General features: G+C 39.5%; 1 protein-coding gene across 14 annotated transcripts in view; it reads left to right on the forward strand.

The window, feature by feature from the left end:
* ADAM22 (ADAM metallopeptidase domain 22) overlaps positions 1-25,006 on the forward strand; it is a 224,172-nt gene that overhangs the window by 19,785 nt on the left and 179,381 nt on the right. For all 14 annotated transcript variants that reach the window (XM_044920240.1, XM_044920244.1, XM_021689563.1 and 11 more), the window contains one exon: positions 14,279-14,355. In XM_044920240.1, coding sequence (XP_044776175.1) covers positions 14,279-14,355 — 77 coding nt within the window. The remainder of the gene's footprint in view (positions 1-14,278; positions 14,356-25,006) is intronic.

Below are 25,006 nucleotides of genomic sequence, written 5' to 3' on the forward strand. Positions count from 1 at the left end.
TGTGTGTGTCTGTGTGTGTCTCTCTGTGTGTCTCTCTCTGTGTGTGCCTGTGTGTGTGTCTCTGTATGTGTCTGTGTGTGTGCCTGTGTGTGTCTGTGTGTGTGTGCCTGTGTGTGTGCCTGTGTGTCTCTGTGTGTGTGTCTATGTGTGTGCCTGTGTGTGTCTGTGTGTGTGTGTGTGTCTGTGTGTGTGTGTGTGTTTGTCTGTGTGGAGAGTCTTTGCAGACTGTCCCGTCTCCATGGGGCTTCGTTCTCACATTCTACTTGATGAGAGAAACAGCTACACTTGTCTCTGTACCTTCTAGCCCTGGTGCACTTGGGTATTTTAGTTATGTTTGAGCTATTAATCATGCCTTTTTATAGCTCCTGTTCTCTGCAGTGTGTTTTCACTAGAACTAGAGATTCTTGATCTCTCCTTTCGTCATCCTATCTTTGAATAATGAGGGAACAGAGAAGATTGCAAATATTTAATAGACTTTGATTCTTTTTCTTACGAAGTTTAAACTTGCCAGCTTTGCAATTAAAATTTTTCCGTTGTTGTTGTTGTTTTTTTTTTTTTTCAGATTAAGGCTTAATAATGGGTTTGTGTGTGTGTGTAGACGAGAGAGAGAGAGAGAGGAAAAGAGAGATGGAATTATTTTGTGTGATTATATTTGTGAACTGACATTTTAAAAATTCACTCCATAAATATTGAGGGCCTACTACATGGCAAGCACTGTTCTGGGCCCTTGGGATACATCAGTTAATTAAAAAAAAAAAAACAACCTGATTTCCTTTTTCATGGGACTTCTATTCTAGCAGGTAGATAAACATATAAATGATAAATTATATGGTGTATTACAAGGTGGTGAGTACTATGGAAAAGGAGGAAAATACAGCATGGTAATGGGGATTGGGAGTACAGGTGTGTGTGGGTATCATAGGTTGTAATTTTTATTTATTTTTTTAAACATTTTTTTATAGATTTTATTTATTTATTTGAAGAGAGAGACACAGCGAGAGAGGGAACACAAGCAGGGGGAGTGGCAGAGGGAGAAGCGGGCTTCCCGCCGAGCAGGGAGCCCGATGCGGGGCTCGATCCCAGGACCTGGGGATCACGACCTGAGCCGAAGGCAGACGCTTAACGACTGAGCCACCCAGGCGCCCCTATGGGTTGTAATTTTTAATAGGGTAGTCCACTATGTCTCACAGAGAAGTGACATTGGGAAAAAACTGGAAGGAAGTGGAGAGTGAGCCAGGGATCTATATCAGAAAGAGCATTCCAGGATGAAAGAACAGCCAGTAGAATGACCCCAAGACTAGCGTGTCTGTTAATTATGAGTAACAGGGCTGTTACTCCAAAGATTTGTGTTGGAAGGTCTCATTGAAAACTGTACTGGGGTAAATATTTGGAATTATCCATGTGTCTGGCAGTATTTTCAGTTGTATCCTGTGTTCTCAAAGGATTGCATTTTCTCACCAAAGAAGACCATACAGATTACAGATATATCCCCCTCCACCTCCCCACAATATTACGCATTTGGATTCTTCTTTGCAAGACAATATTACTTCCATGCAGTTAAATGTATCTCTTTTATGTTTAAGTACATGCATGGCTGTGGTTTTCTTTCTTTGCAGGATGTTTTATTCTGTGTGGTTGGTAGATATTTTTGGTGTTAGCCTGCCGTAACACTTACAAAGCAGTACATAATTTCTGCTGTGCCTAAGAGATGAGAGGCATGCTTCCAACCGATCTTTGAACATATCCTGTTTCACAAATGGAGGCAATAGGCCTAAATTGCATTAAGAGAGTTTTGTTAGCTATGTAAGAGGGAAAATAAGATGAGTCAGTATTGGAACAGACCACAAATAGGGATTGAGTCACTATCTCAAGAACTTATAGAATAGGCTCAACAATCATTTTTTCAAAATAGTTTTTTTTCTTTAACGATTTATTTATTTATTTATTTGAGAGAGAGAGAGCATGAGCAGGAGGAGCAGAGGGAGAGGGAGAGAATCTCATGCAGACTCCGTGCTGAGTGTGGAGACCAACGAGGGGCTCAGTCTCACAACTATGAGATCACAACTGAGCTGAAACCAAGAGTTGGTTGTCTAACAGACTACGCCACCCAGGGGCACCTCAAAATAGTTTTGAATAGATACTTTTTTCCTAACAGGTGGGAAATGAATCACTTAAGTCACTGAGTTTCCCTAAAACTCTAAGTCCCATTTTTCTCCCTCTGTCCTATAGGTAATGTGTATTTCAAATCATGTAGCCAAATGACTACCACACGCACTAACAAATATTGGTTGAATAAATTGGGCGTGGAATACAGGTCAGAAATTTTCAAGGACCATCAGTGGAATGCATGTGCTAAGAAGAGTTATACCCTCTTTAACAACGATAGTGTTTGTAACCACTAGAGAACTAAAAGAAGCCAATAAAATAGTTTAAACTAAATGAAAGCAACCTTTATTATGGTTGTATTCCTGACAGCTCCTTCCTGTTTTCAGCTAATTCCAATTTGCAAAATAACTTTTATTTATATTATTGTCAGAGAACAGTTGTCATGTTTATTTTAAATTCATAAGTGAGCACATACTTTGTGCCACGCAAAGTGCTAGGTGTTGGGAATACATGGGCAGTTGATACAGAGAGTGGAGGGTGATGTAGCCGTAAGGCATGGACCTCAGAGAGGGACGGAGGAATTGTCATCTGGAAGGGACAATGGGGAGCTCGAGAACAATTTTGAGTCCTGGATGTAAAACAAAATTCGATTTACATGTACTCAGACTTGTGCTACCCATGTGATACGATGATAGCACTGATGGAGCGAGACTGTTCTGTGCACCTTACGCATACTCAGTCTTCCCAGCAATCCTGAGGTTGGGACTGTTGTTCCCATTTACTCAATGGAGAAACTGAGGCACGCGGAGTTTAAATAACTTGTGCAAGATCTTTAACTTGGGGAAGGGGTGGAGGTAGAATTTGAGACAGGAAATTTGGCTCTAGAATCTAGGGTCTTAGCTAGTACCCTCTGCAGCTTTTCATAAGAAACTGCACACAGTTTTAAAACAGAGGGAAACTCTTGGGGCTTAGTTATTAAATGTCTGCCTTCAGCTCAGGTCATGATCCCGGGGTCCTGGGATTGAGCCCCACGTCGGGCTCCCTGCTCGGCGGGAAGCCTGCTTCTCCCTCTCCCACTCCCCCTGCTTGTGTTCCTGTTCTATCTGTCTCTCTCTGTCAAATAAAAAAATAAAATCTTAAAAGAAAAAAAAAAACAGAGGGAAACTCTTTAGGATAAAACACGTTAGCGCTGGATTATTCCCTTATATGGTAGTAAAGTATCCTTGCAGACAATTAAAATCTGTGGACAGAGACTGTATTTCCTCCGAGTCTTCTGTGATTCCCCTGCAGTTCCCTGCCCATGGAAGGGTTCAGGAGGTGGTGGTGGTATGGAGATGGTAGACCCATGCAGGGAAGGCCAGAGACAGAGAAAGGGGATGGCTCGGTGGCAGTTCTCTGAGGATGCTGATATGGGGAACATTTGCTTCATTTGCTTCTGAGCAACAACCATTAAAAAAACTATCATAAAATGGGTAGAAAGGCCGTGCCCAGGCTGTTTCCTTTGTAAAAGAGAATCAAGATGTCTTGCAGGAATCCTTTCTTTAACCCAGCATGTCAAATGCACGAAGCCCTCATTAGGCTCTAATTTGTGCTCAGTAGAGGCCACAGCTAGAGAGTTTGTTCAGCTTCGTATCAAAACACATCCGCGGCATAGAGACCCAGGTCATTTATGGAACATCAAAAACCATCCAGTGCCCCTCCATGTGTGCTCCTTTGTTAAGGCCAAGAGTTTAAACAGAGGGAAGAGAAAATGGCTGTGCTCTAGCTGGTGGCTCCCCAGCTCCACCAGCCCACCCTAAGGAGGCCATGGCTGCTTGTAACTCTACTTCCTTATGCTTTCTGTTTCTTACAGAGAGTCACGTTCTACCATGCCTTTTTTTTTTTTTTAAGATTTTGTTTATTTGTTTGACAGATTGAGAGCACAAGCAGGTGGAATAGCAGGCAGAGGGAGAGGGAGAAGCAGGCTCCGCGCTGAGCAGGGAGCCTGATGCGGGGCTTGATCCCAGGACCCTGGGATCATGACCCGAGCCAAAGGCAGACGCTTAACCAACTGAGCCACTCATGCCTTTGATATGAAGTTGTTTCTAGCAAGGGCTGAGTGTATGCCAGTGAAGAAAAGAGTGGTGGGACTAAGAATTTTATTTCTTTTTATATTTAGACACAAAGTCATAAAAATAATTGGAAATCTCCAATATTATGTTGTGGGTTTTTTTTTCTTGCATGAATTTATGTTTCAGCGCCAAAGGATACTCTACACTTGATTTTGACTTTATATCATTAGACACCATTCACTTGTCCTAGTCTTGAAGACCCTTTAGTGGTGACCTGTGTCCTATCTCCCTCTTGTAGGGCAGCAGGTATTCCTTTTATTCCGGCTTCTTGGAGTCAGACTCACCAGCTTATACACTTTGCTTGTATCTAGTAGTAATTACTTTCTAGGTTACAGTTGGCTACAAACTTTCCTTGCCATGACTTATACACACATGCACAGAAATGCATATGCAAGCCTTATTGGATGTACAGTGGATAATAGGACTTGATTGGTTGAGCTCTTCTGTCTCTCCTAATAACAGTATCTTTTAGAATTTCTTGCTTTCAGAGATTGTTTACAGTCAATATATTTATAGAAGGCATTTCACTTTTCTAGGGAAAGTGTTTAGTGCTAAAGATTAGGTGACAGGAATGATCTCTTTATTGCTAGGGCTAATAGTGACTGGCTCCAATAAATGAAAAAAGTACAAGTAAAATTTCTGGGGTTTCTTTCATTACCCTTCCTCAACAGAATAATTTCATTATTTTGTTACCTCTTTGATTTTTCCTAGTAACATGTTTGAAAAATTGTACTTACTTAATTTCTTTAGATTTTGATGCTTTTGAAGTTAGCATCCCAGAAAGACTATAGACTAGATACATGTAAGGCAGCACACATAACAAAAATTTTCTTATGGGGTATTTGTGTTTTCTCTCAAACATGCATCATGGATGGATTCTGAAAGTTTTCCTGTAACGTAAGGGCAAGGAGTTATTCTTCAAAGCAGCTTGGAGACGTCAGCTGGTAGTATGTGGAAAGCCCTTTGGTTTAAGAATCTGGGGGGTAGGGACGCCTGGGTGGCTCAGTTGGTTAAGCGGCTGCCTTCGGCCCAGGTCATGATCCCAGGGTCCTGGGATCGAGTCCCGCATCGGGCTCCTTGCTCAGCAGGTTACCTGCTTCTCCCTCTCTCTCCCTCTGTTTGTGCTCTCTCTGTCAAATAAATAAAATCTTTAAAAAAAAAAAAAATCTGGGGGGTAGACTCATGTCATACTGAATCTTTGAAACAGCTTCTTGCTGTGTTCTAACCTATGTGTGCCTGGGAAAATTCCATGGTTTTGAGACATGGTTTCCTCCAAGATGGCTGTAATGTTTTCTTTTTCTCTCTCTCGTACAAATTTGCATTTCTTCCTTTCCTTCCTAGTTGTGTTCAGATAGCTACTTTGTTCTTCATATCACTCTTCATTCTAGCTACTTGAGAAACAAACAAACAAAAAAGAAATATTTTTGCAGGGGTTCTTGTCTCTGGAATTCTCTCATTTGGTGTCCTAATGAAGAAAGCCCTTGGTGGGTGACTGTCAAGTTATAGATGAAAAACATCTTTTGGGGTGCCTGGGTGGCTCAGTCGTTAAGTGTCTGCCTTCGGCTCAGGTCATGATCCCAGGGTCCTGGGATCGAGTCCCACATCAGGCTCCCTGCTCGGCAGGAAGCCTGCTTCTCCCTCTCCCACTCCCCCTGCTTGTGTTCCTGCTCTCGCTATCTCTCTCTCTGTCAGATAAATAAATAAAATCTTTAAAAAAAACAAAACAAAACATCTTTTGAATATCTTTGCCATTAGAAACTTACTGCCTATTTTTTTTTTTCTTCTTTTAAGTGGGAACTTTGTTCTTGCAATATTTTACTGGATTATTTCTTCACTATGTTCTTGGAAAATTTGTGTACAGTTGAGATATGTTAGGAAGTTAGGAATCTGGTTCTCTTGAAGTTTAGTAGATGTATGTATAAGTTTATGTTTATGTGTAAGCAGAAAGCCCTCCAGTTTTAGTCTTTAGTTCTAGGAGAGAAAAATCCTTTTTATCCCATGTGAATTTGCTTCCCAAGGAAAATGCTATGGAATTCCTATGTGCCAGCTATTCATCATGGGATTTTGTTCAGTGTTATTTCTGATTTTTCTTTCCTTGAATGCTTGGAGCTGGCCCTTTAGTGGAAATGAGTCATAGCTCTCGGACATCTCTAATATCTTTGTAAAAAAGATGAAATTAAGCAAGCAAGCAAACAAAAGTCCATTGACATGCCAGCACTGAGTGAAGTGAATCTTGATGTGAAGAATTCACCATTCTTAATTTTATTCTTTGGACTTGGCCTGTTTCCGACGTTGCCTCCAGGAGAGACTGTGACCCAGCTGGCAAGAGACAACCCTTATTTCAAGGCCTGCTTTTAAAATGATCTGACTTAGAGCCGAACTGACTAGTTACTCTTTTGATAATGTAATAGCTTAACCGTTTACTGATTTTCCCTCCTCTGCTCTTTCTACCTTTTACTTAGCTTGCAGTAGTTCTTTGTAACAAGCTTTTATAGACTTTCACCATAAACAACAATTTGAAAGTGTTTTTCTCACAGCATTCTATAATTAATACTCTTTTCAGTTCACATTTGGGGGAAAGCAAGATAAAGTATAGGAAGGTTTCATAACTCACTCTTAAATATCGAGTCACTAGTGAGGCCAGGAAGACCTGTCATCTTTCTCCCCAACTTTTTTGCAGTAAGGAAGAGTATCCTTTTCCAGGGCTGATTCATCTTTCGTCTGCTGATTTTGTTGCAACCAAACGTTGGGGGTCCTTGCACTCAGATTTAATTACAGCTCAATAACACTACATATTATATTGTTCTCAGGCTACTAAAGATCTTAAAGGCCTGCTCTGACTTCAGAATTATACGAGTAAGCGTTTCTTGTTCAGGCTTTAAATGAAGGCCTAGTAATGGGCGGTTAATGGCCAAGATGATGGAGAGACCGATTTATCAGAAGATAGCTGGAGCATAAATAGGTAATGAGGCTGCCTGACTTCCTGAATGAAGATGAGACCATCAGAGCTGGTGCCTGACAGCACAGTCTCTCTGCCTCTAGTTGTGGGAGCAGGGGCCCCTGGAGAGAAGGACCCTTGGCCACCAGGGAATCACAGCCTTTAGGGCTTCCAGTGCCATGAGAACTGGAAGCATCAGCCAGGCGAATTCAGAGAATGCTTGTCAAGAACTCATTAAAGAAAGTCTTTTTTCTTTTTTTTTCCTTTTTGTGATGTATACGGCTTCACCTAGAGGTTCCTAGGTGCAGAGATTTATATGGCATAATATCTGCCCTTGGGTCATCCATCCCAAAACAAGGGTATGTCCCATCGATTGAACATGTTTGCCTCAACTGTAAAATTTTTCACATCAAATAAAGTCAATGCAAGAACTGGCATTTGAGTTGGAGTGCAAGTTCAACTAAAGGGGAAAACCATGGGAACTCGTTATGCGTTAGGCTCACACATGTTAGCTCTGCACAGAATTCCACTTCATGGAATTATTTTCCTATCTTAACCCCCTAGCCAGGGGAACACTATCCTGCTGATGTGGCCCCAACAAATTGTAGAATGAGGAATCTTAGTGTTAATAGATGTGTCTCTTTGAGCTCTTTTATCAGAAGTTCACATAAGGCTGTGGAGTAATTACAGTGAGATTATGGTGATTTTTCAATTGGCCTTTTCTGTTATAGAAAAAAAGGGATAGGGGCGCCTGGGTGGCTCAGTTGGTTAAGCGACTGCCTTCGGCTCAGGTCATGATCCTGGAGTCCCGGGATCGAGTCCCACATCGGGCTCCCTGCTCAGCAGGGAGTCTGCTTCTCCCTCTCCCGCTCCCCCCTCTTGTGCTCTCTCTCTCTCAAAATAAAAATAAATAAAATCTTTAAAAAGTAAATAAATAAAAAATAAATAAATAAAAAATAAAAAAAGATTTTCAAAAAAAAAAAAAAAGAAAAAGAAAAAAGGGATAATATATGCAAGTGATTATTGGTATTTTGTTTTTTCCTGAGCTCAGATGTACACTTGTATTTTTTTTTTTTTAACTACCTTGAAGCAATCAAAGAGCAAAGAAGTATTTAGGATGCAGAAAAGCTAAAGATTCTGTTACATGCATTAAAGACTTCTTTCTAATAATGTTAATTACTTTCACAGTTACTGGGTTAACAATACCATTTGACTGGTAATACTCCCATCCATTGGTATTCACTGATTCATTATTCAAGTTGGGCTTAACTAAAAACCCAAACTTTCTTGTCTTTCTCTCTGTGTCAAAGTTCTGATTCTCCCATGAAAGTTTTAGTGTCAATTTAGCTTTAAAAAAATGGTTATGAATAACGCAGTCTTGAAAAGTTCATTAGTACTTATTTGATCTTTGGGATATGTAGGTTGGCCCTGGTTCATGGGCTCTAGGAAATGCAAGGAGAAAAAGGCTGCCAGGAGGCAAAATGCACAGAAGCATGGAGTTATGTGAGCTTCACATTTAAATTTCAGCTGTTACCCATGAATAATAAATAGGCCTCAATCTGGGAATTTATAGCAGGTTCTTCTGGTCCTAAAATTCTGTGACTCATTTTTGAAATTTGAAATTAAAATTATCCTTACATAATTTTATTCATTTATTAAGTTTTCTTGCCATCTGGATAGTTATTTTATATCTTTCCATGTTTTTCCCTCAGTCTTTTGTTTCACAGCTCCTTTTGATGTCAGTCTCAGTCCTTAAAACACACGCATACACTCACACACTTTACCATGTCTGTGTAACTTTTTTTCATTAAAAGATGGATTTCCATGTCTACTTTAAACTCATTCTTAATTTCTTAGGTTTTAATCAAATTGGCCTCAGAACATGTGCTCTGTGTCAGATGTGGTAACGCTGTTGACTTTTCTGGTGAAAACAGAGTTCTAAACATTGTTTTTCATCGTTTAATTTTCTTCTCATATGCTTTAAAAATGCTCTTTAGAGCATTTTAATGACTCTAAAAATGTTCCTATTATAATAGTTACTCCTAAGAACTCAGTAAAACCTGCAAGCACCTCCAAGCTGCAGAACGAAAGCTGGGATGAAGTGTGCTGTGAGCAGCCTCTTCTACCAAGTAGTGTGACTTTGCAAATGACATTTGCCCACAATGGCCTGTTTCCTTATTTGTAAAATAAAGATGTTGTATTATATGAGCTTTAAGAGTTTTCTCCATATTATTGTATGATACTGAAACGTTTGATTAATAGTTTTCAAAATCGCAAATCTTTTTTTTTTTTTAAGATTTTATCTATTTATTTGAGAGAGAGTGAGAGAGAGAGAGAACACGAGCGTGGTAAAGGGCAGAGGGAGAAGCAGACTCCTCGCAGAGCAGGGAGCCCGAAGCAGGGCTCGATTCCCAGACTCCATGATCATGACCTGAGCTGAAGGCAGATGCTTAACCGACTGAGCCACCCAGGCACCCCAAAATCGCAAATCATTCTTATGTAGTAATTTGAAAGAATGCATTTCTGCAAAATTACGCTTTTTACATATCTCTGAGAGCCATTACTACCTTTTAACATTCAAATGAAAGTTAATAAGTATTAGAATTTTTGTTTGGCAATATATGTTAGCATACCCCCCCCCCAAAAGAGGAAAATCCTGATATTATACTAGTTCTCTCTTCTCAAACATTTCCTTTTCCTTTGAACTAAAAAGGCAGGGTCTAAGATTAACTTTCTGAGAACCATCCTGGCTCCCATTGATGGTGTTGGCTAAGAAGCTAGATTGTTAATATAGCATGAAGTCAGTTAAATTCTACTTAATTGTTTCTCCAAGATAACCTAAAGACGTAAATATGTTTGTTCTCTTTGGCCTGCTTTTTTTAAAAAATTTTTTTATTGTTATGTTAATCACCATACATTACATCATTAGTTTTTGATGTAGTGATCCATGATTCATTGTTTGCATATAACACCCAGTGCTCCATGCAGAACGTGCCCTCTGTATTACCCATCACCAGGCTACCCCATCCCCCCACCCCCCTCCCCTCTAGAACCCTCAGTTTGTTTGTCAGAGTTCTTTGGCCTGCTTTTTAAGTCAAACATGGGGAAGGCAGATTCTGGAAAGAGAGAAGGCCACACAGAATGCAAGGAAACCATGCTAACATTTATTTTAGTGGTCACCACGGCAAGTTTGGTTTGGCTGGGCAGCCTTGTGTTTGGAGTTTGATCCTTGCGCCATCGTGGATGTCTGAGCTACAGCTGTGAGTGCCTTGGTTTTAACCAATCCACGGAGGAGGATGACATTGAACCACTGGTGAAATCAGCTCTTTATGGGAGCTGCTTTTCTAAACGTTGAGGAATAATGCCAGCAATGCAGTATTGGTTTCCTATTGCTGCTGTAATAATTACTACAAACTTAATATTATAAAACAACAAAAATTAATTTTCTTACAGTTCTGGAGATTAGAAGCCTGGAATGGGTTTTACAAAGCTAAGATGCAGGTGTTGGCAATACTGTGTTCCTCTAGGGGAGAGTTGTTCCTTGCCTTTTCCAGTATCTAGAGGCTTCCAGTATTCATTGGCATATGGCTTTTGCCTCACCTTATTCTAATTTCTATTTCCATTATCACATCTCCTTCTCTGACTCTGACCCTTCTAAGACTCTGGTCTTATAAATTGGGCCCCCCTGGATAACCCGGGATAGTCTCTCCATCTCAAGATCCTTAAATTCATCACATATGCAAATTCCCTTTTGCTATGTAAGGTAACATGTTCATAGGTCCCGGGGATTAGAGTGTGGGCATCTGTAGGGTCATTATTCTATCTACTACAGATTCCTTTTAGTCATTCATGTGTCACCTAGATGCCAGTTCCTTCCAAAGCCTTCCAGGACCACCTAGAATCCCATCCACTCTGGTCACCTGTTTACCTTGTTTAATTAAATCTGGGAATAGTGTATTTATTTTCTCAGTTTATTTTTTATTGTTCATCTTCTGTCATTTTATTTGTCACTTTCTGTCTCCTTCCCCTAGAAAATAAGCTCCACTAACAGAGAAACATGGTCTATTTTCTTCACCAAATGAGAATAATTCCCAGCACTTGCTAGACTCTCAGAAGGTATTTGTTGAGTGAATCACTCTGTATACAGACTAAGGAAGCTTGCTTTAGATTAAAACAATATTAATATACTGTTGTTCCTATTACTATCAATAATGCAAACGTTTTTTACTAAACAGCAGTTAAACATTGCTGTCAGTAGATTTGAATTTAAGTAATGCATTTCTCTTTGGGACACATGGGAGATCAATAAAATAAGATACTAGATGTTTTAAACTGAAGCTGCAGGAAAAACAAAACGTAAGAATTAGATGAAATTAATATAAACAGTAAGTATCTTGCTGAAAAAGAACGGTAATGTTATCTTGATCCCTACACTGAATCAGGATACCATGATGACTAACATGGGGCCTCTGCCCTGTTCACCCCTGTTAAGTACCAAGAAAGAATGGAGAGAAGAGAGGTTTTAATGGAGACATCAGTGCTGGGAAGCAGCGCTATCGTCAGGCTGTTCCAAAACATGGTTGTTAGCACTTCTGGAAACTCAGAAAGCTTTTAGACAAAAGTAAAGACATTATCCACTGACGTGGCATTAAGAACAACCTTGATGGGGCGCCTGGGTGGCTCAGTTGGTTGAGCGACTGCCTTCGGCTCAGGTCATGATCCTGGAGTCCCTGGATCGAGTCCTGCATTGGGCTCCCTGCTCAGCAGGGAGTCTGCTTCTCCCTCTGACCCTCCCCCCTCTCATGTGCTCTCTCTCATTCTCTCTCTCTCAAATAAATAAATACAATCTTAAAAAAAAAAAAAAAAAGAACAACCTTGATGGAAGGAGTGCACTTCTGTAAGCAGGTAATTTATAGCTGTTCCATTGTTATTCGTTTATGTATCCAGGTGACTGATAAAATGAGTCAATCAGGAAATACTGAGTCCCTGATGCTGGTCAGTCCTGAGGCCCTCGTATCATAGTGAACAGTATTGAGGAGGAGGGGAGAAGGAGGTTGGAAAAGACTGGGAAGACTTCAAGGAAGAGGAGTGTTTAGACTGAACTGTGTCTCCTCCAAAATTCTTGTGTTGAAGCGCTAACCCCTGCTGTGACTCTGGAGATAAGGCCTTTACAGCTGTAACTGAGGTTAAATGAGGTCATTAGGGTGGGCCAGGTATAGAGAAAAGGCCACGTGAGGACAGTGAAAAGCCAAGGAGAGAGGTCCCAGGAGAGTCCAAATCTGCCTACCCCTTGATCTTGTAGTTCCAGCCTCCAGCCTTACTATGAGACAGTAAGTTTCAGTTGTTGAAGCCTCCTAGTCTGTGGTACTTTGTTAGGACAGCCCTAAGAGGTTGATACAAAGAGGAGCTTGAGCTACATCTTGAAGGATGGATAGGGGCCATTTCTGGGAAGTGGCCTTGGTGAAGATCACTATCCAAGGGTCTGGTTCAGAAAGGCACTCCACAAAAGTGATGAATGAAAGCCACAAAAAAAGTTGGAATGCACCGAGCTTGATGAATTAAAGAGAAGGGAGAACTGACCACGGATAGGGTACAGTTGGGGCCTTGGGGACTTGTGTACCATTCTGTCTGGGGTGGGGAGAGGTGTCTGTGGAGGATCTTGATATCCAGGGAGAGAAAGTTTGTATTTGGTACAGTAGAAAATCTGGGGCTTACATTTGGGTTTTGGTAAAGAGTCAATTTTAGATCAGGGAGAATATGATCTGTGGCAGATACGGGAATGAAGAGTAAGGTGTGGCTTCAAAAATTATAAAAAGGAAAAAAAGCCAGAGTTTGGTGATAGCCTGGTGTTACCTAGGAAGAACCAGGAGTTAAAGCTGAATGGTTAATGAAATAATGAGGCTGAGAGGTATCCAAATAGTTCTTCATTCTTGGGGTTCCATGGGGACTGGAATGTGTTAGCACCTGAGGTATGACATTCTCTTACCCCTACTTCTTTCAAGTACTTATAAGAATTGTTTTTTCTTTCCAAAAAGCTTTGTTGTTATTAATTAAGCTCTCTCTCTCTCCTTTCACCTAGTACCATAAACTTACTATGTGTGAAAATCCCAGGGATGATTGAGGTGTCCTTAATGGCCCTCAGAATCCTAGGATGTTTCTTTTTTTTAAGATGTGCTGGTTCTCTGGGAACAGTAACACCATCTGCCTCACATACTACTTAAATACGGTTGCTCAGATGGTTTTTATCTATAAAATAGATAATAGATAAATAGATTCTTTTATTCTCACTGTTGGAATTATACATGTTTATTTTAGAAATTTTGGATACTAGAGAAACATAAACAAAAAACTTAATTCATGGTCCTACTGCTTAGCTAGAGCTACAGTTAATATTTGGAGAATCAAACAGAATAAATGGTTTTGTTTCCTTCTCTTCAGTTAATGCACATGATTATTCAATATGTTAATATTAGTGTTATTGGTAACATTACATTTTTTTTTAGAGTCCCTTGTGATTTTTCTCTGGGAGTTCCTAGAATAGCATAAGAAATAGTGATTTTTTTTTTTCCAAACAAATTTTCATAGGCGATATTTTCAGTAGATAGCAGAGATTCAGTTTCGCTCTAGGAAGATATGGAAACCTCTATAAAATTATGTTTGGCAAATTAGAACTGAAATATTAATTTTAAAGTATATTTCAGGTAGGATGAAAATTTTTTTTTGTGGAGGTTTAGATATCTTCCTTGTTAGTATTTTACTCTTGAATTGAACATATTTTTCCCTCTTTTTTAATGTACAAAGTTTAATTTTAAAGGAGCCAGTCATTTAATATAGAGTAAAATGAATGAAGTGTAGTCTTCTTGGAAATGAACTGTTTAGCCATTTGAGATAAACCAGAAAGGTAGGGTACTTAGCCTCTTGGGTGAGGTGGTGCTTTACTTCAGATTGGTGAATGCTTGGCTTATAAAAAGGTGTGGATTTTACTTTTTTTAATTTAATCTCCATGTTGAATCGGTTTTCTAATTTATAATATTATAAACCTTTCTGAATCATCATAAGAAATGCTTATTGTCTGATTGCAGTGGCTGAATAATAAGTACCTTTTATCTTTTTGATATTGCAGTTGACTCATGTTGACCAGGCAAGCTTCCAGGTTGATGCCTTTGGAACATCCTTTATTCTTGACGTCGAGCTAAACCAGTAAGTCTTGGTTGAGCTGTACTTCATTTTGTCAGATACACATTCAATCCACTTTTATAAGCCTTTGTAAGGTTTTGTTTTCTTACTGTATTTTACTTCATCTTCCCCTATCTGTTAAATGACTACATTTAAAACTTTTGTATCTATTGATTGTAAGTTATAAAGTCTAGCAAATAACAGGAAATGGATATCCATTTGAAATTGAACAGCTGTAACAGATTTAAGAAGGTAATGTGGAGGGCAAGACTTACTCTAATATTTTGCATAAGAATATATCTGACCTAAGTTCCTATGAATGCAGTAAATTGTGAAAATAATATTTTGGGTATTAAAATGTCTTTCTTAAGAACAGCAGAAAAGGGCGCCTGGGTGGCTCAGTTGGTTAAGCGACTGCCTTCGGCTCAGGTCATGATCCTGGAGTCCCTGGATCAAGTCCCGCATCGGGCTCCCTGCTCGGCGGGGAGTCTGCTTCTCCCTCTCACCCTCCCCCCTCTCATATGCTCTCTCTCATTCTCTCTCTCTCAAATAAATAAATAAAATCTTAAAAAAAAAAAAAAAAGAACAGCAGAAAAGAGTTACCCTTTTTGCTCAGTGATTCACAGGATTAGCTGCATGATGTGTGACCCCTAATAATGGCATTAGATGCATTGATTTGGGACTCAGTTTTTTTGAAATTTAGGGTACTGTGATTATTCTGTAAATATGATGTAATTTTGGAAATTCTGTTTTTCAGTTTTGTTAGCCACGCTTCAAGTGTTCATTAGCCATGTGTGGCTAGTGGTTACCTTATGGGACAAGGCAGAACATTTCCATCACTGCAAAAGGTTCTGTTGAGCAGTATTGGTTTAGATTTCTTTTGGGGAGTGGGCACATATGAACAGATTATTGAGCTGGGTCAGTTAGTATTTGGAAGGAGAATTCACATCTTCCTTTTAGATTCCAGGTCATGTCCAATGGATTAATTTAATAATTAATCTTACTAGTATCCTAGTTCTTATGGAATTTATTTACAAAGTGTTATAATTCCATTTGTGTTATGTTAATGTTTAAGCCATGTATTAGTTCATTTTTTATTTAGTTTTTACATTTTATGTATTTATTTGAGAGAGTGGGGGAGGGGCAGACGGAGAGGGAGAGGCAGAGAATCTCAAGCAGGAGATACTCTGAGCATAGAGCGCAGAGCCCATGCAGGATTCGATCTCACAGCCCAGATATCATGACCTGAGCCAAAACCAAGAGTCAGTCGCTTAACTGACTGAGCCAACCCAGGCACTCCTAGTTTATTTTTTAATTAAGCTGTCTCATAGATACCTTTTATAAGTATTTCTCCCCTCTCCTCAAATTTTTGTAGTTCACAATTTAAATGCTGAAACGCATTATTTTAGGTGGAAACTATTTGGGTGATCCATTAATAGGAGTTGTGTGTTCTTTGATCATGTGTATTTTAAAAATGTAACATAAATTTTAAAAAATGTAACATAGGGGCACTTGGGTGGCTAAATTCTTTGGGTGGCCTACTCTTGATTTTGGCTCTGGTCATGATCTTGGAGTCATGGGATTGAGCCCCGCATAGGGCTCCATGCTTGGTGGGGAGTCAGCTTGGAGTTCTTTCTCTCCTTCTCCCTCTGCCCCTCCCCCAGCTCATGCATGCATGCACACACTCTCTATCTCTCTCTAAAATAGATAAATAAGGGCGCCTGGGTGGCTCAGATGGTTAAGCATCTGCCTTCGGCTCAGGTCATGATCCCAGGGTCCTGGGATCGAGTCCCGCATCGGGCTTCCCGCTCCTTGGGAGCCTGCTTCTCCCTCTGTTTCTCTCTGTCTCTCATGAATAAATAAATAAAATCTTTAAAAAAAAAAAAATCTTTAAAAAAAGAAAAAAAAGTAAACTGTATTTCTACTATGCTCATTAAAATACACTTTATTGCTTGTTTTTAAAATTAATGGCTTAAAACATATATAATTAGATTCTTTGTACCACACAGTATTTAATCTAATTTCATAGATCATAAGACTGTGTTAATATGATTTGTATCTTATATTCCTACTTGATGTAAGTGCCCTAAAATTTACATGTTTAAGTGACTCATTGTGGTTTTTCAGCAAGCTCGATATTATAAAGTTTTAAAAAACTCATTATAAAGGAATGCATGCTCCTTAGAAAAATAATGATAAAGTAGCAAAAACAGTCTCACATAATTGTGCCCCATAGGAATGGATTGCCCTATTTTATTTTTTTATTTTTATGTTTTTTTTTTTAATTTTATTTATTTATTTGTGAGAGAGAATGAGATAGAGAGAACATGAGAGGGGGGGAGGGTCAGAGGGAGAAGCAGACTCCCTGCTGAGCAGGGAGCCCGATGTGGGACTCGATCCCAGGACTCCAGGATCATGACCTGAGCCAAAAGCAGTCGCTTAACCAACTGAGCCACCCAGGCACCCTATTTTTATGTTTTTTTTTTTTTTAAAGATTTTATTTATTTATTTGAGACAGAGAGAATGAGAGACAGAGAGCCCGATGCGGGACTCGATCCCGGGACTCCAGGATCATGACCTGAGCCGAAGGCAGCCGCCCAACCAACTGAGCCACCCAGGTGCCCTATTTTTATGTTTTTTAAGAAAGAGCAGGAACTCATGAGCAGGAGGGTGGAGAGGGGCAGAGGGAGAGGCGGAGAGAGTATCTTAAACAGGTTCCATGCCAAGTGCAGAGCAGCTGTGGGGCTTGATCTCTGGACCCTGAGATCATGACCCTGAGATCATGACCTGAGCTGAAATCAGGAGTCAGACTCAACCTACTGAGCCACCCAGGGACCCCGGATTGCCCTATTTTAAATTGTAACCCTCTCTGCTGTCATCCTTCATCAACCCTACTACTTATTCTCCCCTACTTCATTTTTAAAATAATATTTAAAATAAATAAAATTTAAAATAATAAATCGCCATTTAATACAGAGGTTGACTCATATGAAATCGCCATTTTTGCAGGTCAAGAAGTTCAAATATACCAGCGTTGTCATATGATCAATTAATATTCTATATTTTAATTACTTATTTTGTTTATTATCTTTTTCCTCCCACTAGAATATAAGCACCTTGAGGGCAGAGATTTTCTTTCCTTCCTTGCTGTCTTTTCCTTCCTCTGCTGTGCAGAATAGATATTAAATTCCAGCTTGGGAAGCCATATAAACTTAGAAACCAGAGGCCGGAATCCACCAGGACACAGAGGAGACCAGATAAAGATGGAGGCTGTCAACTGGGGAGAAGGCAAACAGCAAAACAGAAACAGAGGTTAAGTGTTTGGGACTAGCTTCCAAAACTGAGCATCTGTATATAGGTGTGATTTGGAAAGTTCAGATTCCTAAGTTTCTAGTTCACTGACTCTTTCCTATCCCTCCTTTATTTTTTAAATTTTATTTAATTTTTTTACAAGAGAAAATCAAATTTAATAGCATAAGTAGGGGAAGTCCACACTTGGAAATTCCCTCCCATCCCTCCTTTAAATCACTATTCCTGTGGATAGCTCAGCCTTGCTTTCTGGTTCCTGACATTTGTAAAGCCTTGATTTTCAGTTCTCAAAGAAAGGATATTTATTCATGTCCATTCTACCCTAAACCACCTCATTCCTTTGGAGAAATCTCAGCCCCGAAACATTCTGTTCCTAAGGAGAAACACATATGGGCCATACTTACCAGAGCATGGATACTCTGCAAGATTAAGGGTAGAGCAGAATTTCTTTTGAGATACTGGCAAAAACCTCCATTGGGCATTTTTTCTCTTATTGCAGTGAAAATTTGAAATCGCAAGAAGTACAGAACATATATATAAAAAAAAGAAGCAGAGTATAAAATAATAACATAAATGGAGGTTACTGGGCTTAGGAATATACAAAGTACTTTTTTTTTTTTTTTTTTGCCTGGGATCTTTGTTACACATAGGTGGCAGGTAGCTGGTTTCTTTAAGCTTTAAGAGCCAGGATGATTTGATAAAAGATTTTTTTTTTTTTAATTTTTGTGAAGAATGTTTTTATTTCATGGTTTCAGTTTATATATAGTCTTGGCGTTGTGTTAGTTAAGGAGCAGGAAGGTGAAAAATTGAATATACTCTTTATTTATTTATTTATTTACTTATTTATTTATTTGAGAGAGAGAGAGAGCGAGCGAGAAAAAGAGAGCACAAGCAGAGGGAGCGGCAGGCAGAGGGAGAAGGAGAAGCAGGCTCCCTGCTGAGCAGGGAGCCCCAAGTGGGGCTTGATCCCAGGACCCTGAGACCATGACCTGAGCCAAAGGCAGACGCTTAACCGACTGAGCCACCCAGGCGCCCCTGAATATACTCTTTAAAAGCTATTTTTCTTATGAAGCAATTCTAGGGCTGTGGAACTGGTAGAGTTTTTTTATTTGTTTTAAACCAGAGGCAAATTAAGTAAGTCTACATGTAGCTGGATTCCAGTTGCAGAATGGACTCAGTAATATATATTTTTAGATTGAAATGGAAGGAAAAGTATCATTACATAATATTCCTTCTGAGTGTTCGGTACACAAAATTATCTATAACCAAATTATGTAAGTTCAACCTTTGGGTTGTAATTTCTACAGAAGGCAGATAAAGAATATGGAATGTTTACACATGAAAAGCACAGCCAATTCCTGTTTTGTCAAGCGATTTTTAGTTCTTTCATGGGGTCACACAGTTGTGGAATTCACTCTTTAGGAGAGAGGTATTTAAAAAACCCAAACATATGGCCTGGCCTGGTCAAACTAGTCCCAAGTCCACGTTGGACCTTTTCAGAGATCAGTGACTGGTATTATACTTTATTGTGAAACATTCCTGAGAAAGAGAAAGACTCAATGAAGATGTTTTTATACTATATATATATATATACACATACATACATAATATTATATATATGTAATTATACATATACTACATATATAATAATATATGTATTATGTATGTATTATTGGAGCAATTCTTTTCCTGTACATCTCTCTCCCATTCTTCAGAAAGTGGATAATTAAACTGCCCAGGGTGATGCACAGATATTGAAAAAGTTTCCTTTCAATATTTCCTTGATCCTTTTACAACAGGTGACCTGACAAACCACACACATGTGGGCATACCCATGCCCCCACATACCCATCCCCACACACCCCACAAAGAAGCAAATACTCCACATGGATGTGATTAGTTATTTTAGGATGTGAAACATATAGTTAGCAAGAAAGAGCCCATCTTTTATAGCCTGTTTTGGTAAGGGAATCTGTGGTACAGTCGGAGATCTTAGATGATCCTACTCCTAAATTTTGATTATATTTTACACATTTTCTCCCTCTTTTTATTCCAATAAGAGGAAAAATAGTTCTCTAACTTAGGATCCTTATGTCAGTGTCTTTTTCCCTATTTCACAGTGAGGGATGGGGAGGACAGCTAGGGATCAGACATGATGGCTGTCAGCAGATGGGGTTGCCCATGCCGAATGGGAGGTGGTGTAGAGATAGGGTTGGGGTGGGGGGAGAGGGAGAAGCAGGAACAAGATCAGACAAGAAGCATCCAAATTCTTTTCAACTGGGCAAGTTCAGTTTTGTCTTCTCTCATTTAGCAGAATCATTTGCCAATTAGTCACCTCTTGATTGCTTTGTACTATCACTCTTGAATTTGCAGGAAAAGTAGAAACCACAGTGGGCAAAAGATAGGGTGTGACTCCAACTGGAATTGGAATTTAGGTCTGGAAGTCTCATTTCCTTAACTCTGCTCTATTTACAGTGTGGATAAAAATAAGTGATGGGGATTAGATTATAATTAAATGATGATGTTATGTGATGATACTAAATAACATAATATGTCTTTCATTATTATTAATAAATCTGTAACTTAATATCTTACTGTTTAACTAAATTCATTATGGCAAATATTTGTTTATATGTACATTTAAAGCAAAATTATTCTGTAGAAGATAAATCTGTATTGAATGGTCCCTGCCAATAAGGGCCCTTATCTTCATCTTATAAACATATCATATATGTATTTAAACATGTGTACACATGTATATGCATGTACACAATGTATACATACACATACATGTATACACACATCCATATGTACGCACATGTATGTAAATTTCTAAGCCTCTAGTAAGTGCTAAGAGTTTTTCTAGACTGTGAGGACTTGGTAGAAACAAGGAAGGAATCACCCTACTCGTAGGGAGCTTGTATTCTAGTCAGAAAGACAGTGTGTTAACAAATAAATTTTACAGGGTGACAGTGCCTGGTTTAGAGGTGAGGGTGCTATTTGAGCAGTGGTTGTCAGAGACAGGCTATCTCTGAAGGGATGACGTTTGAACTGAAGGGGCCCCAGGCAGAGAGAATAGCAGGTGTCAGGGCCGTGAGGCAGGAATGAGCTTAGTACGTTTAAAAGATAGGAAGGTAGCATAAGAGGCTGGAACACGGACGCCTGGGTGGCTCAGTCGGTTAAGCGTCTGCCTTCGGCTCAGGTCATGATCCCAGCGTCCTGGGATCGAGTCCCGCGTCAGGCTCCCTGCTCCGCGGGGAGCCTGCTTCTCCCTCTGCCTCTGTCTCTCTCTCTCTCTCATGAATAAATAAATAAAATCTTTAAAAAAAAAAAAAAGAGGCTGGAACACGATAAGTCAGGGTAGTTATTAAATGAGGTTGGAAAGGTAGCAGGACCCAGATCATGTAGGGCCTCTTAGGCCACAGAAAAGGCTTTGGATGATAGTCTAAGCAGAGGCTGCTGGTTTCCCTACACCGTATTTTGTAGTGTTTACTCCTTTCCCCGCTGACTTGTCATCCTGTGTTCATCATATTTAGTTACTGTATATTTTAATGTCTTCCCAGAGCAATCTCTTCTGAAGATCTATTCATTAATTATTTGGCTTGGTACCACCATACTACTTATTGTAGCTTTATAAGTGTTTCAATATCTAGCATGGAAAACTCTTTCATTATCAGTTTTCTTTTGTAAAATTTCTTATATATTTTTGCTTTTTCTAATATGGCATTTTAGAATAACTTCGTCATTCTCCTTTTGGAATTCTAATTGGACTCTCACTAAACCTATATTTTATTTTATTTTTTTATTTTTTATTTTTTTTTTAAAGATTTTATTTATTTATTTGACAGAGAGAGACACAGCGAGAGAGGGAACACAAGCAGGGGGAGTGGGAGAGGGAGAAGCAGGCTTCCTGCGGAGCAGGGAGCCCGATGCGGGGCTCCATCCCAGGACCCTGGGACCATGACCTGAGCCAAAGGCAGACGCTTAATGACTGAGCCACCCAGGCGCCCCTAAACCTGTATTTTAATTTGGGAAAAGTACATGTTTTTATAGGTACTGAGTCTTTCCATCCAATACCATTGTGTATTTTTTTTCTTTTAAATTTTAGCATCTATGGGACACCTGGGTGGTTCAGTCAGATAAACATCTGCCTTTGGCTCGGGTCGTGATCCCAGGGTCCTGGCATCAAGTCCCACATGGGGATCCTTACTCAGCGGGAAGCCTGCTTCCCCCTCTGCCTGCCACTCCCCCGCTTGTGCTCTTTCTCTCTCTGACAAACAGATAAATAAAATCTTTAAAAAAAATAAATTTAACATCTATTTTGTCTTTCAGTAAAATTAAGTAGTACTTTGGTTTTTATATGAACATTTCATGTGGAACCTTTTCATGGGAATTGTAATTTTTATTGCTACTGTGGATATTTTTCTATATTTTATAATTTAGTTATTGATGACATAAGGAAAATCAGTGATTTGTGTTGAACTTTATTAATTTCCTTAATAATGCTAGTGGTTTTTCTTTGTTTCTGTTGGATTTTCTAGTTTGACAGTAATATGACTAGAAAATCATGAAAGCTTTCTTTTTTTCTTTCCAAAATGATACCTCGTATTACTATTGTCCACCTTGATGCTTTTTCTAGAAGTTCCTGAACTCTATTACTTGGTGATAATAGCATTTTTGTCTTGGTTCTTTTGGTAATAGGTATATCTCTAGTATTCATTGTTAAGTAGAATGTTGATTATTGATTTTTGAGAGCTAGTCTTTTTCTTTTTTTTTTTAAGATTTTATTTATTTATTTGAGAGAGAGAGAATGAGAGAGAGCACATGAGGGGGGGGGGTCAGAGGGAGATTCTGCAGACTCCCTGCCGAGCAGGGAGCCCGATACGGGACTCGATCCAGGGACTCCAGGATCATGACCTGAGCCGAAGGCAGTCGCTTAACCAACTGAGCCACCCAGGCGCCCGAGAGCTAGTCTTTATCATGATAAAGCAATCCCAAATCTTGTTTAATAATTTTTTTTTTGTTTTTAAGGGAATGAGATTTAGATTTTATTGAATCCCTTTCTAGTCAATTTGAGTGAACATATTGATTTTCTTATTTGATAACTTTGTCATGTTGCATAATTCATTGTTGTAGCCCGTATGTTGCTGGCCTTTCTAGTTGTGACTACAGAATGGAATTACACCTCCTGTTTTTATGTAAACTATTACGGCACAAGCCTTTGCTGGCTTTTTTGCTCTAAGTTACCTCCATCTCCAAGCGTGTCCCTCAGCTATTTATGAGATTTGTTGTTGTCTGTTACCTTGCCACTCTCTTTCTACCTCTGATAGATCCCCTGCAGTGAGCCTCATGAGGGCTACTTTGCTGGGCACACCAGCGATGGCTGCTCACATTGGCAAGGAGTGGTCACCCCAAGAACCCACAAGCCCAAACCCATCCCCAGGCCCTTCTTGTGGAGGGTTGATGCCAGCAGTGGGAGAGCACAGACATAGCCTCTGCTCAGAGACAGGCAGAGAAAAGGGCACATTATTTCTTTCTCTGGTCCAAGGCACTTGACGTTCTATTTCAGCGTGAAAAGCAGGGGGGACGTCCATTCTCAAAAAGTGAAATTGGACCCCTACTCTCAGAGTTATGGTCTGACCTGACTGCCATGGCTTGATAGTATCTTTGCCAAAGTATGGCTTATTAAACTTTAAACAGTATTCCGTGTGTGATGACTATAGCCCAGAACACCAAGTACATTTCCTTGTCACAGTCTTCCCTCCTGCACAAGGTGAAGAATAAATTAGGATTGTACAGCCCTCCTGCATTAGCTCTGGCTCCTAATTTTCCCTGATCCAGTGCTTAGACAAGGATAGACAGTTTTCAGGAATGGGGCAGGCTGAAAAACAGCAAACATGTTGTGGCACAGCTCTGCAATTAACACCTTGAGGAGAGTGTAATTGCTTTTCTCTATTGGTTCAAACCTTCCGAAGAGTTCACAGAACTGCAAGGATTTACTGGGGGGCTCTGCTCCCCCAAAAAGGGAGGATTGCCCAATTACCAATTCTGGTTTTTATTTTAGAATGTGACAACTGATTTTAAGATAGTTTCTAGGGGCGCCTGGGTGGCTCAGTCGTTAAGCGTCTGCCTTCGGCTCAGGTCATGATCCCAGGGTCCTGGGATCGAGCCCTGCATCGGGCTCCCTGCTCGGCAGGAGGCCTGCTTCTCCCTCGCCCACTCCCCCTGCTTGTGTTCCTGCTCTCGCTCTCTCTCTCTCTCTGTCAAATAAATAAATAAAATCTTAAAAAAAAAAAAAAAGAGAGTTTCTAGTTTTGAATTTTAAGATCCAGTCTCTTTAGATACCCCATTACTAGCTACTAAAATAGATATGCTGTTATATTATTAGAATTTTTATACCAGCAGTAATGAATGAGATTGTATCAGAGTTAAAAAGACGTATAAAATGAAATTTTTTTTTACTTACAACAAAATTCCTTGAAACATTATATTCCGGACTGTAAGACTCACATCTATATTTTTTAGTGTTTAGAAGTCCTTATTTTGATGAGTCCAGCAACCTTTTAAAAGATAGGTCTTTGATAAACGATAATTTCAGATGGATATTAATGTATTCGTCTACTTGTTTTTAAGCCAACTTTGGAAGATTATATTTTACCAAAGAATTGTGCACATCATGGAGTGTTTACGTTTAATGGGTGTATATTTGTGTGTGCTTTTTAGAAAATAACTTTTAAAATTTCTACTGTACTTATTGTTATGTCCTCTTTCGCAGTGCTACTTTTATTTGTGCTTATCAGGTATAACCTCAAGTATACAAACTTTTTGGAACATATTTACCACATAAATTAAACAACATTTTTTTTTTTTAAGATTTTATTTATTTATTTGACAGAAGAGAGAGAGAGAGCAAGTGCAGGAACACAAGCAGGGGGATTGGGAGAGGAAGAAGGAGGCTTCCCGCTGAGCGGGGAGCCCAATACAGGGCTTGATCCCAGGACCCTGGAATCATGACTTGAGCCGAAGGCAGACGCTTAACAACTGAGCCATCGAGGTGCCCCAAACAACATGATTTTCTTAAGAAAAGATTTATCCATTTATTTTTGAGAGGAGAGAGAGAGAGCATGTGCATGTGAGTGGGGCGATGGGCAGAGGGAAAGGGTGAGTATCCAAGCAGACTCCCCACTGAGCGTGGAGCCCAATGCAGGGATCTGTCTCACTCTGAGATACGACCTGAGCCAAAACCAAGAGTTGGACCCTCAACTGACTGAGCCACCCAGGCGCCCCTAAATGACATGATTTTTAAAAACAATTTTATTGAGGCTTTTTTTTTTTTTTTTTAAGATTTTATTTATTTATTTGAGAG

This window comes from Neomonachus schauinslandi, chromosome 12 (assembly GCF_002201575.2).
Source record: "Neomonachus schauinslandi chromosome 12, ASM220157v2, whole genome shotgun sequence".
NCBI lineage: Eukaryota > Metazoa > Chordata > Mammalia > Carnivora > Phocidae > Neomonachus > Neomonachus schauinslandi.